The sequence below is a fragment of the Pongo pygmaeus genome, chromosome 1 (assembly GCF_028885625.2).
Source record: "Pongo pygmaeus isolate AG05252 chromosome 1, NHGRI_mPonPyg2-v2.0_pri, whole genome shotgun sequence".
In the NCBI taxonomy this organism is placed as follows: Eukaryota; Metazoa; Chordata; class Mammalia; order Primates; family Hominidae; genus Pongo; species Pongo pygmaeus.
The window spans coordinates 90,150,761-90,164,113 of record NC_072373.2 but is presented as its reverse complement, the minus strand read 5'-3'; the positions used below and the strand labels follow the sequence as shown (position 1 = coordinate 90,164,113).

Here is a 13,353-nt window from a genome sequence, read left to right as displayed (position 1 = left end):
GATTATTTACCAAATGTTACAACTCTGGCCCTATCTTTCTTTTTTCCCCCTTAATGGCTAACCTTCTCTCTCCAAAAGCTCATCTGGCATTCCTCTTGAAAGAGGAAGTGTCCTATGAGTTGGGTCCTGAAAAACGAGTGACAGGTCATCTGAAGGCCAGAAGAGAAGTATGCACACTAGGCAGAAAAAACAGCATGGGCAGGCTGGGCGCAGTGGCTCATGCCTGTAATCCCAGCATTTTGGGATGCCAAGGCAGGCAGATCACTTGAGGTCAGGAGTTCAAGACCAGCCTGGCCAACATTGCGAAACCCCCATCTCTACTAAAAATACAAAAAAATTAGCTGGGCATGGTGGCACGTGCCTGTAATCTCAGCTACTTAGGAGGCTGAGGGATGAGAATCAACTTGAACCTGGGAGGCAGAGGTTGTAGTGAGCCAGTTTATGCCACTGCACTCCAGCCTGGGCGACAGAGTGAGACTCTGTCTCAAAACACACACACACACACACACAAACCCAGCATGGGCAAAGGCTTAATAGTGTGGTAATTTCAGGAAACTGCATTATCCAGTAGGCTAGAGTGAGGCTGAGTAGGGGAAATTGGTGCAAGATGGAGGATGCTAAGGAATTTGGATGTCTTTCTGCAGGTCACATAGTCCCCCAGGATGCTTTTTTTCAGAATGGTGGCACAATCAGATCTGCTTTGGAAAGCACACTCTGGCAGCACTGGGGAGGATAAATGAGAGGTGGAATGAAGGGCGAGAGAGACGAAAAGCAACAAGACCAGTCAGGAGCTATCGATTCCAGATGGGAGATAATGAGGGCCTGAACTGTAGTACTGGAAATGACAATGGCAAGATGCCAGCAGGCTCCAGGGTCATTAAAAGGTAGAACTGACAGAATTTAGTGACTGATTAGATGTGGGGCGGGTAACAAGTGAAGGAGAAGAAGGAATAGGAGGTGATTATAAGATTCTAGCTTAGAAAATTAGGTGGATACTGATGGCATTTAGAAATGACAGGCACTGAGAAACTGTTTTCTCTTCTTTTTCACAGCCCCCGCCATTCACACTGTGCAAAGGAGCCTGCCAATCACTGACTGATTTTAAGCAGGAAAGTTTCAAAGAAATCCCCCAGTACTTAACAATGTTAAAGAAAAACAGGTAAGATAACAAACATCTCAGTACCTAGTATATATCAGGTTCTGCACTAGTTTTGTCCAATTAATATATTAGAACTACTTTAGGTGTATTTTACTCTAGCCATTGATTTATAAATGAGTTATAATCCTCTTTCCACCAGTCTCCTCCATCAGGCACTATGAATTCCTTAAAGGCAGGACTCTAGTCTTAACCATCCTTATACCCCCAGGCTAGCTGAGTGCCTGGCACAAAGTAGGCTCCTAAGTATTTACTAGATGAATGAATCATCGGTTGGACAACATTTTTCCTGAACTCCCTGCTTTCTAGAATCCAGTGGTTCATCTTCTGTTCACTATAGCTAAATGATAAGGGTAGTACAGAGAAATGAGTAGTACATTTAGCTCCAGAAGATCTAGGGTCTAGTCCTGTCTCACATACTAGCTCTGACCTTGGGCAAAGTGCATATACTCTGAGCTTTAGGGGCCTCATCTGTGAAAATGGAATTTTTTTAAATTCCCACATCACAAAATTTGTGAAAATATTTTGTATCATTACTAAAATATAAGTTGTTTACATATATGTTTCATCTTCCTTACATATTAGCATATGCTCAGAAGTCAGAGAAAAAAAATAGGTTGGACTCAAAGTTATTGCATTATAAGCCAGTAAAAATGCTAATGTTAATTGTATTTTTCAACTAGCATTCATGTCGTTCTGCTGGATAATGTGAATTAGATTCTGGTTGCTCCTTGCTCACTCCTATTAGTAATACTTGCCTTACTGTTCTTTAAACCTGCCAAGCTCATTCCTAACTCAGGACCTCTGCACTGCTTTCACTCAGCAGGGAAGGATGCTGAGTGAAATGCTCTTCCCTTACCTCCCCGCACCATGGTTGCATGAAGGTCACGCCTTCACTTCCCAGGTCTTTGTTCAAGTGCCCTCTCATCACAATACCTTCCTAACCAGTTCATCTAAAGAAGCACCTACTCCACTCTCCGCACCGCCATCACTCTCTACTTCCTTAGCTTGTCTTATTTTTATTTATGATATATCATCATCACAATCCTGTACTTGCTTATTCTTTGCCTCCCCATGAAAATGTAAGATCCATAAAGATAGGGTCTTTGCCTCCCTCTCTCACTGACTGCATCTACGATGCCTAGAACAATGACTGGCACACAGAAGATACTCATGGCATTTTGCTAAGTAGTTTGCTAAGTGAATGACATTTGCTAAATAAGTGAAGTTTTCCACTGTAATCACCTGTCATTGTATAGCATTAAAAACGACTTGCAAAAAAAAAGATTAGAATCAGAAGATCCGGGGTCCCACCCCAATCCTGCCATTAACTAGCTATTTGGCCTTGGAAAGTCACTTGTTTCTGAGTTCAGTTTTCTTATCTGTAACATACAAATAAAAATATCCTCTACCTTGCCCTACTGCCCCTCCATTTCATAAATCACATCATTGTGGAACTTAACGGGGTGTTATAGAACACTTTATCAGTGGGGTTTCTGTTTTTACTGTTAACTCTCCAAGAACATAAACTGTCTATTCATCTATCACAGAACTTGACACAGGGCCTGGATCTATAAATAATTGCCAAAAAAAATGAAGAGCAAAGGTTATACATTTCCTTTGTAAAATGAACTGAGCTTCAAATATTCATGCTCCAAATTATTTTTAAATAGTCACTATAAGTGTCATTTCACTTTATCTAGCAGACATAGCAATTAGCAGAGTGCCTGAGCAGCTAGAAATGTTCTCATTTAGTCTGGTTTTTGTTCAGGATAATGAATATAAATGCTTGTTTTGACTAAATGAATGGTTCGCCTAGGCCAGTGCTGAATAAATGCTTGTGCTATTGTGACGCTTCTGACCCAGGCAGGAGACATGTGCTTCCATCTCCAGAACAGCAACCCCTGAATGACCCCTTGATACAATGGAGAAAAGAAGTGCTGTGTAATTTAGGGGCATAAACCAAACCTCCACTGCTTAGAGTCAGCTTAATGTCTGACAGAAATATACAAAACTGTAAAGCCTCAACCAGACATCTGAATAATCTGTCCATACATTTTTCACATATCAGTATTTATTATCTTTTCAAAGGAACAGGTCAAGATGAGAATAAAGTTTATGACCAAAGGTAGTCAAACATTTATTTTATATAAATATAATTTCCTTGCCTTATATCCATTAGATTTGGGGAAAAAAGGTTCAAGTTTACAGTGCCAGAACAGCTCCTTCTTTAAAGGCTTGTAAACAGTGACTTGTTCTATGCCAGCATGCACACTTTGAGCATACCAACTCACTTAATCCTTACCAACAATTCTATGAAGATTGTGCTATCATTCCCATTTCACACATTAAAACTAATGTATCTAGATATGATAATCTTGCTCAGGATCATGCACTGGGATTTGAACCTAAGTGATCTGAGTCTATACTCTGATGCCGTACTATCAGTGCAGGACAATTTTTAACTGCATGAATGCACACTGCAGAGCAAGAGAAATTGAACAATGATCATTTGCCTTTTGGAAATTATGGCCACATACTTTCTGTAGCTTGATTTACAAATAGCTTGGCTAAAAAGTGTTCAGCAAATCAACTTCTTAAAATAGGCTATGAAGGAAAAGTGCATGATGAAGCCAGCAGTAAACAAAGAAATTACACAATTTGGTGAGAGAGGGTTTGGAGGTGGAAGGGAGTTGTTAAAGGCCTGGAATCGTTGAAGAGAAAAGTTTGGGGATGACAGTGACTTGGTACAACTGAGAGAACTGCCCCTCAAAAGATTAGAAAGACAAATTGATTGGCAAGACACTTGACAGAGCCAGTGTTGAGTTCCATTTATTTTGGAGCAGTATGCATCTGCTGGGTTTGGGTACTCTGGAAAAATCCAAAACATAATATAATGGAAAAAGCATGGGTAAAAATCACTTATTAGAAAGTTATTTAATCTTTGAGCCTCTTTGTTCATCTATAAATTTAGAATATGAATATCAACTTTGAAGTGTTGCTGTGAAAATTAAATAAAACCATATATGGCAGAATAGGTGCCCAAAACTGGTTAATCATGAAAAATTTACCATCATCAAGATGTAAAATAATTAGCTGTTGTTGTTGGGGCAGGGCTTGGAGTTGGAGGTTGGATATTAAGATTCCAAACATGTATAATCTTTTATCTGGAAAACCTACCAGATAAAACAAAGAGATTACCACCCCCATGTTTTTAGGGAGAGAGACAGAAACTATGACACACAAAAGAATTAATTTGTTCAACTTTGATGGAAGGTAAACCCCTTTAGTTCTCACTTTGTTTTTAAGACTAGGAAAAGATTCAAACTTCTTAATTATGGATTATCCATCATGTTCTTTCCTTCCTCAGAATCTTTGAGATCCAAGAATGTTTGTTCTTTAAGATGTAACAAAAAATACCTGAAGAAATGTGAAAATGACAGAATGTTAAATCATAATAGATAACAGAATTATGGTTTTGTAAGAAAATACCTTATTTTTAGGAGATGCATGCTGATATATTTAGTGGTGAAGTTCAATGATGTTTGCAACTTCACATGGTTCAAGAAATTATATAGATATATAATTATACATACACATAAAGCAAATACGGAAAATTGTTGTTGACTTTAGATGATGGCAATATGAGTAGTGTTTAAAATAGTTAGGTCAGGCTGGGTGCAGTGGCTCACGCCTGGAATCCCAACACTTTGGGAAGCCAATGAGGGAAGATGACTTAAGCGATCTCCCTCTTGCAACATAGCAAGACCTCGTCTCTACAAAATGTAAAAAGATTAGCCAGGCATGGTGGCAAACACCTGTGGTCCCAGCTACTTGAGAGGCTGAGGAGGAAGGATCACTTGAGCCTGGGAGTTTGGCGGCAGTGAGCCATGTTTATACTACTGCACTCCAGCCTGGGTGACAAAGCAACATCTTGTCTCAGAAAAATAAAAAAATAAAATAGTTGGAGTTTTTTGTTTTAGAGGCAAGGTGTTGCTCTGTCACCCAGGCTGGAGTGCAGTGGCACAATCATAGCTCACTATAACCTCCTCGAATTCCTGGGCTCAAGTGGTCCTCCCACCTCAGCTTCCCAAGTAGCACTTTTTTTTTGTACAGATGGGGGTCTCACTATGTTGTCCAGGCTGGTCTCAAACTCCTGTCCTCAAGTGATCCTTCTGCCTCAGCTTCCCAAAGCATTGGGATTATAGGCATGAACCACCATACCCAGCCCTTAAGTCTCAAACTCCTGTCCTCAAGTGATCCTTCTGCCTCAGCTTCCCAAAGCATTGGGATTATAGGCATGAACCACCACACCCAGCCCTTAAAATAGTTGACAATAAAACAGGAGGGGAGGGGGGAACCAAGAGGTTGCATTTAGGGACAATCCTAGGTATAATTTTCCACCTTTTTCCTTTTCTATTCACAGTACAGATGGTTAGGGGAGAGGGTGGTATGCAGAAAACAACTGATATTAGAGAAGTAACAATAAATTCAGCCACAAGTCAACTAACTGAAAGACAAGTTCTACACAACTTCTGAAACATCTTGTAAGAGTCCAGATGGTGAGAAGTCAGTAACTAAAATCAGTGGTTTTAAGAATTCTTTTGCCAGGAAGGAACAAAGCAGTGGGTGGGAGTATTAGCCTTTCCAATGGGCCTATCAAGAGAATTTATCTAGGAATATTTAGGAACCACATTCTAAAGACGTTACAAAGGCAATTACAGAAGAAAATGTCATGTAGTTCCCTCTGTTCAGAACACACACAATCTTGAGAACCATCCCTCTTTATCTAATGATTAATGCTTATCTGTAAATGAACAAATCAATCTTAAGGGGTGGTATAAGAAAAAAAGAAGTATGTAGGAAATAAGCCAAAGTCTTATAAAATTTGAAGGTGTTATTAAAGGACTAAAAAGGAAACAAAAGGATTGTGATAAGAAGCAAAAAAAAAAAAATTTTTTTACATAACCAGAAAACAAATTAAAAAATTAAAATCCCCCAAGAAACCAAATTAACTCATTTTTTTAGTTAACTTACTAAATGTTTTACAACATACAAACTGCAAAATATCTTTTGCATCCCTTTAAGAAACACCTGCCTTTCTTTGGTAAAGAATTTCTTGCAGGAAAGGTTCTAAAGTTTGAAGTTCCCTCCAATGATCCCAGCAGAAATGTTTCTAACTTCTAAGAATGTCCTAAGAGAATGAGCTAAAACACAGAAAATGTTGAAAGTCTTATTTAGAATATTAAAAACTGGAAGCAATCTAAAGGTCTAACAGTGGAAGAATGATGTATTTATAATGTGAACATACATGTGATGTCCAACAATTTCAATTCTAAGTATGAAGAGTAAGCCACACTAAAGAATGTTAAAAAATAATAATTAGTAAGTAAATATAATTATAAAACCAAGTCAGAAATACAAAAAAAGGGACAATTATATTGGAATGATGAAATTTGATTTCTGTTTCCTGCCTCCTCCCTTGCTGGCTGTATAATTTTTTTTAAAATTCTTAGAATAGGAAAAAAAAAGGTAAGAATGCTATGGCTGGAAGGCCACTAGTAAACAAGCACATATAAAGAGTCCTCAAGACAAGACCTAATATGGGTATGAAACTAAATGTTATAAGGAAGGTCATTGTCCTCAGCAACTGACTCTATTTTTACCCCAAACAGGAGCCCATACAAAACCACCCCATTCTTTCCCTCTTTCTAATGAAAGTTCCCAAAAGGTATCCATCCAAGAAGTGCTGCCAATAATAACATTGTTAATTGTGACCAGCCTATAGACATCTCATTTGCAAAGGCTTTTAGGCCTGAACTGACATGAAATATACTACTATGGAAATCTTTTTGTCTTTTTGTGAGTGTTTTTTGATGCAAAAGAACAGTTTATCAAATTACTTATCTTTTAAAAAACACAATCACAGAATCATATTCATATACTGCTACTGTAGTGTTAGGGAATCCCAAGCCTAGACAGGCTGTTTAATTAAAAAAAAAAAGTAAGGATGCTTCTTTAAACAACTCAGAAAGTATTTTTCCCCCAGAAATATTATAGTGATAAGGGAAACGATCTGCCCACCTACGCCTCATTTCCACAATCTCCCTCTAAATTTCCTGGTCTAGAAAACCCATGGCTCTTTGTGATGCTTCTTATGCTTTTCAGGAGTTTCCCTCACAGGTCTGCATTTCTATCATGGAATTTTTGATTTTTTTTTTTAAGCTAGGAAATGTCTTACTAACAAGTTGTTTTATCACCTAAAATCTACTATAATCCATTTTTACAACACAGATAACACTTGGTTGACTTAAATTCTAGAAGAAAAAAGTCTTGCTTTAGCAATCAAAAACTTAAAAACAAAGGGGTAAGAGGATACTGAAATGTCCTAATAGTTTGTGTAGGACCTCAAACATTAAAGGCAAGATGATAGTTTTAAAAATGTAATAACTCAAGTCTAAACATGAATGAATTTAAATTTAATCCTTTTTGTATGAAACCAAATAGCAGTCTAATACCACTGGGACTAAGTGCTATAAAACTACGTAATAAAATACATGAAACATGATTACAATTTAAATTCTTTGGATTATCTTTTTTTTTTTTTTTTTTTTTTTTTGATATGGAGTCTCGCTCTGTCGCCCAGGCTGGAGCGCAGTGGCGCGATCTCGGCTCACTACAGGCTCCACCTCCTGGGTTCACGCCATTTTCCTGCCTCAGCCTCCCTAGGAGTAGCTGGGACTACAGGCGCCCGCCACCACGCCCGGCTAATTTTTTGTATTTTTAGTAGAGACGGGTTTCACCGTGTTAGCCAGGATGGTCTCAATCTCCTGACCTCGTGATCTGCCCGCCTTGGCCTCCCAAAGTCTTTGGATTATCTTGTAAGCCCCCACATTTAATATAGAAGTTTAAAACTCTCTAAAATAATACTAAGCATCTTAGTATTATTTAATACTTTTATATCTAAAAAGTTGTCCTTTCCTTTTTTTTTTTTTTTTTTTTTTTTGAGACAGGGTCTTGCTCTGGGCTCAAGCAATTCTCCCACCTCAGCCTCCCGTGCAGCTATGACTACAGGGGTGCACCACAACGCCCGGCTAATTTTTTTTTTTTTTTTTTTTTTGAAGACTAGGTCTCACTACCTTGCCCCACGTGGGTCTAGAACTCCTGGACTCAAGCGACCCTCCCACCTCAGCCTCCCAAAGTGCTGGGATTACAGGCAAGGGCCACCATACCCAGTCTAAGAATATTTTTTGGATTTTCACAGCTGTCAGGAAAGCTTTAGAAAGAAAAGATGGGGGTTAAAAGTTAAGACACAGCTTAAGACAGAAGCATTGTAAAACAGGAACAAATACTGGCTTAAACCTGATGTCTCTAACTATATTCCTCTATTTTAAGAATCTTTTAGTATCTGATAGTTTCATCAGCTTTTCCATTTTCCAATATGTGACCTTTATTCCCACCATGTCCCAAATAAACGAGTCCTAGGATTTCCTAGAAGGTGGAATTCAATTATTGTGTCCCTTTTATATATAAGGCAAACATTGCTTTTAACTTCCGTTGGAACATGGGAACTTTCACTAGAATGCTTAGAACGTTCAGAAAAAATGTCCCAAAGCTCTCTTCTGGTCCATACAAGACAATCAGAATGTAACACAGTAGCAGAGGGTGTGGAACATACACTAGTCATATTTGATTCTCTCTGTCAGGGGTTCTTCTTTGTAATGGGAAATAATTTGAATCAGGATGGAACAGTTGATAAGAAGAAAGAACAAACCAGCTAACCAAATAAACAGAAAGGTGTTCTTTCCTTGAAACTCAAGAACATAAGCAGGAGCCAGCCATATGGCCTGCCCTATAAACCATAACATTAGGAGAACTACAGTTCTTTTCCAAGGCATTCTTACTAGTGGCATCACAAGAGGCAGTAAGCAAAGGTACCAAAGAAAGTACTGGGAGGTGCAGACTTTGTTAAAAGTCACAAAAATGGACGTATGAAGAAAACAACAAAAAACGAGGTCTCTGTAATAGGCGAAAGACACAGCTGAAAGCAAGATGAGCTGTGGCAGGAATGCAGCAATTCCCAGGGAAAAACTCCACTTGCTCTCTGCAGTCAAATACAGCATGTAGAAGTACGGAGAAAAGTTGTGACGGATATCCCGCCTAGTCAGGTGATAAAAGTAGGTGTGTTCCAAAAATTCCCAGCCGTACTCATAGTAAAAACCAAAGCTCAGGGCAAAAAACGTGAGTCCAGCAATTGCTACAAACAGCAGTACAGCCCGATTACACAGCCTCTTCAGGAGCTCGTACAAACGAGCCTGGAAAGTATACCGGAATTGACGGAGGCTTTTGTCATTGTCGCGATCTGGAAGCAGGTGGAGGGTTATGGGAAGGATATAAGTCACCGGATATATCTTCATATGCACCGCGAAACCATAGAATACAGCTGCACACGCGACAAGTCTTTTCTTTATCAAGTAGAGGACCATCAGGACCAGGGAGGAGACAATCGAGTCCGCATTACCGCGGCTGGATACTGCCATAGGCAGGGGGTTAAGAAGCCAAAAGACACAGTAGCCACAAGCCTGGCGGTGCCCCAGCCCCTTCAGCAGCAGCAGGCGGTATAAGAGGAAAGCGGTGAGGAGGTCGCAGCTGATGAAAAGAAACTTTCCAAAGAGCTCGCTGAGGTAGATGTTGGGAGTGAGGAGCCAACCCAGCAGCGGGGTGTAACGGTACGTGGCTCTCAGGTAAGGCGAGCGCCCCTCCGTGACGAAGCGTGCGGCGTCGGTGAAGACCTGGTAGTCGATGTCCGTATACCTCACGTGCAGGGTCCGGTCCTGGAAGACGCCATAGAAAACCAGGGCGACTCTGGCTAGAAAGGCCACACCAAAGACGCCAGCTGGAGCCACCTTCAAGTTCAGGAGCCATTCGCCCCAGTGCTTGGTCGAGCGCATGATCGGACTGTGCGACAGCTGCTTAGCCCCACCTCCAAACTGCCTTCGTACCTCTAACCTTCCCTTCGGTTCCTCGCAGCAGGTGGCCGCCGCATCTCCCCCCCGCCAGGCTGCCAACCGAAACTGCTGCGCACTATCACTTCCGGCATGAAGCCCCGCCCCCGTACTGCTACCTGTCTCCAGCCCCGCGCGGGCTCCTCAGCCGCCCGAGCCAAAAACTTGCCTTCCTCTGGATGGACTGTCTCGCTTCCGCTTCTTCTTCCGGCGGAGGCGGGATTTCCGGTCCCTGGGATGGGAGGTGTTCGCTTGCCGGGAAATCCGGCACTGGCTTGAGGATTTTATGGAGTGGAGTGAGATTTCTTTGTAAGTGACAACCCGCCGCCCCCCGCCCTCTTCCCGCGCCCCATTTCCAGTCCTCAAAGGAAAACCCTCCGACGCGTAGCGAGCTGCGGGCTGTGCGCTACATCCCTCAGTCCTGGGCTGGAGATCCGAGAGTGAAAAATGTAGGAGTGAAAGGAAGATAAGCCTTCTCATGCTTTACTCCACTAGCCCGCCGGTATTCACCGGGGATTTCTGGGCCCCCGGACAGGACAGGATGAGTTGAAGGGAGCTGAGTGTGTATGTCCCATGCAATATTGGAGGCATACTTATATTTTTAAATTACTAGTTGGTAATCAGAGATTCAGATTTAAGTGGGCAGCTTGTATTTTATCCGGCAACCCTAAGTGAAGGTGATGAGAAAGAAGACAGGAAAGCGTCACAAAATTCCTTAACTTGTCAGCCCCTTATGCCTCAGTATCTCTGTGTTTGCTATTTCTTCTGTCAAAGTTGCCATCCGCTCTCCAATCACTCTGGCGAATACCTACCCAACCCTTCAGGCATCAGTGCAAGTGTTAGCTCCCAGCTCCCACTCACTTCCTCATCACGCAGAATGAATGACTTAGATGCCAGTCCCCTCTCCTGTCCGAGGATAGGTGGACTGGGGCGGACGGGATCTAAGCTCCAGAAAATCACTCACACAGAAGACCCTGCCATGCTACTAAAAGTTCTCCCAGTGCTCCAGAACTCCCTGGTCATTCCTTTGTTACAGCATTTGTCACACTGCTTTGTAATAACTATTTTTGTTTGTTTTGCTCTCCTAGTTTTCCATCAGGACACTTTGAATTCTTCGATATCAGAGATTATCTTGTTCTTTTCTCTACCTCAACATCTAACACAGTACTAGTAGCCATTCAGTAAAGTTGAATTGATTTTAGAGGTTCCTCCTACCAGAATATTTCTAGAGTGGCATCTTTGGATTGCTCCCAACTCCCAGTTATTTTCTTTTTTAAATATCCTTTATGTATGTCAAGGTCCCCTGCTCCCCCCACCCCACTCCAACCCTACTTCCGTGAATTTCTTACCAAGGACTGTAACCCATTAGATCTTCCCTTTCCGTGGTTACTTAGTGCACTTACATAGTCCGCATTGTAGAATTTGATACTTTATTTTAGATTGTATTCACAGCCCTCACAAGAGATTGTAGGGTTCTTGGGGGTAGAAATTATATCTTGTCCTTAATTTTTTTCAATTATGTGTAATTTGTTGTAGTCTTAGGCACATGGTAAATGTTTAGTAAATACAGATTAATTGGATTTTATAGAATGAGCCTGCTTCCTAGGGGAAGTCTTCTAGACTAGAATAAGAAAAAGAGGTGACTTCATCCAGTCTGAACATGCAGCTCCCAGGACTACCTGCTGCTCATCCATCCTACACTTCACATTTATCCTTTGGAGATGAACTGTGTTAATCTTATATATTCCATATTCATATTGTGAGAGCTCTATGTCCTTTTATACGCCTTGGTATAATTACATGCCTTAGATTGATAATTCTAACCATTTTTTTTGCAGTATATTAGCCATACATATAGTGGCAGCACATCACCACTCATATAATGATGATGATGATTATGATGATTACTATTATTTATAATAGCTGGATTTGTTGAGGACTCATTTGCAATGTACCAGGCATTATGCTAAGTACTTTGCATGTAAGGTAGATATTCCCACCTTTACAAATGAAGAAAACCAAGGCTTATGGAGATTAAGTAATTTTCCTAAGTCACATAGCTAACTAGTGGCAGTGCTAGAACTCAAAACCCAGTCTGTGTGACCTAGAATATCTTAATCATTATGTGGCTGACTTGCCAGTAAAATGTTGATCACAAATTCTAATTTTCCTGTGTTTTCTCTTATTGATCTCTCATCTGGATATTCTGGATGTTCTCTCTCACTGTGACTCTTTCTACCTCTGATTTATTCTTTTCTTCTGCAAATAATAGATAAGTGAGGCTTAGTTCCCTAAGATAGAAAATATGGGAGGTAGGTGTCTGAGGATTAACTAAGTAAGGGTTCTTGTGGCTGGATTGGTTTCAGTAGTATAGCAGAAAGGTTTCAGTCAATCTGCCCCTACATGGCTGTCCTAGTAGACAAATGGGAGGCACCAAATTTAGGCAGATAAGGAAACAAATAATAATTAAAAAAAAATAAAAAATAAAAAACTAAGCATGTCACTGAAGTCAAAGGAGTGAGATGTAGATAGTAGTTGTGGGAACGAAGAAGAGACTGGAGTGTGTAAGACAAATTGGACAGAGAGGTCCAACTTTAGTTACTATTTCTGGATGGAAGAGATACATCACAGGGTCCGAGGACCCCATATTGAACTTTTTGCATTGGGTTTAGGGATTGTATCTTCTTACCTCTTTCTGAAAGAGTTACATTTTTTTCAAATGCTCCACTGTTCCTTACCTCTTGGACTGTTACAATCCTTCTTAATTCCCCCTTTCACTATCTGCTCCTAGATTTCTATCCTTTTAGAGCCAATGACTAAGGAAAGCACAAACATGGATCGCTCAACTTTAGTTTCCCTAGCAGGAACCTTGTCCTTGTTCACTATGCTGCATATACTCTCATTACCCTTCCATATCCACTATTCATCTTTTTTGCCCTATTCTCTGTTCCAAGAGGTTAGGCTGTATCAGTAGCATCACTCAATCTCCCTTGTTCTCTGTCTTCCCATTAGAATAGACCAGTGGGAGGCGCTAGCAGATCTTTGGCAGTGTCTGGAATTCCTCACCTAAAGCCATGGCTCCTGTTGAAGCTATAGCTCTCTCCTTTGGGTACAAGTCTCGTGGTTCCAGTAACTGTCCCTTCAGGCTTAAGTCTGGTAAAGGCGTCTTACTTTGCGAGTGCCTGGGTACAT

The 13,353-nt window shown here is 40.8% G+C and overlaps 1 protein-coding gene across 1 annotated transcript; it reads right to left on the bottom strand.

Annotated features, from left to right (window-relative positions):
* Positions 1–8,100: 8,100 nt before the first annotated feature.
* On the bottom strand, positions 8,101–12,608 carry PIGM (phosphatidylinositol glycan anchor biosynthesis class M). Its single transcript, XM_054461609.2, has one exon. It carries the CDS (start codon positions 10,105–10,107, stop codon positions 8,836–8,838), a length of 1,272 nt encoding a protein of 423 aa, XP_054317584.1. The 5' UTR covers positions 10,108–12,608; the 3' UTR covers positions 8,101–8,835.
* Between the last annotated feature and the right edge of the window lie 745 nt (positions 12,609–13,353).

What these genes read in the sequence shown, in the direction of transcription:
- PIGM (XM_054461609.2), bottom strand. Translation starts at nt 10,107, where the DNA reads ATGCGCTCGACCAAGCACTGGGGCGAATGGCTCCTGAACTTGAAGGTG.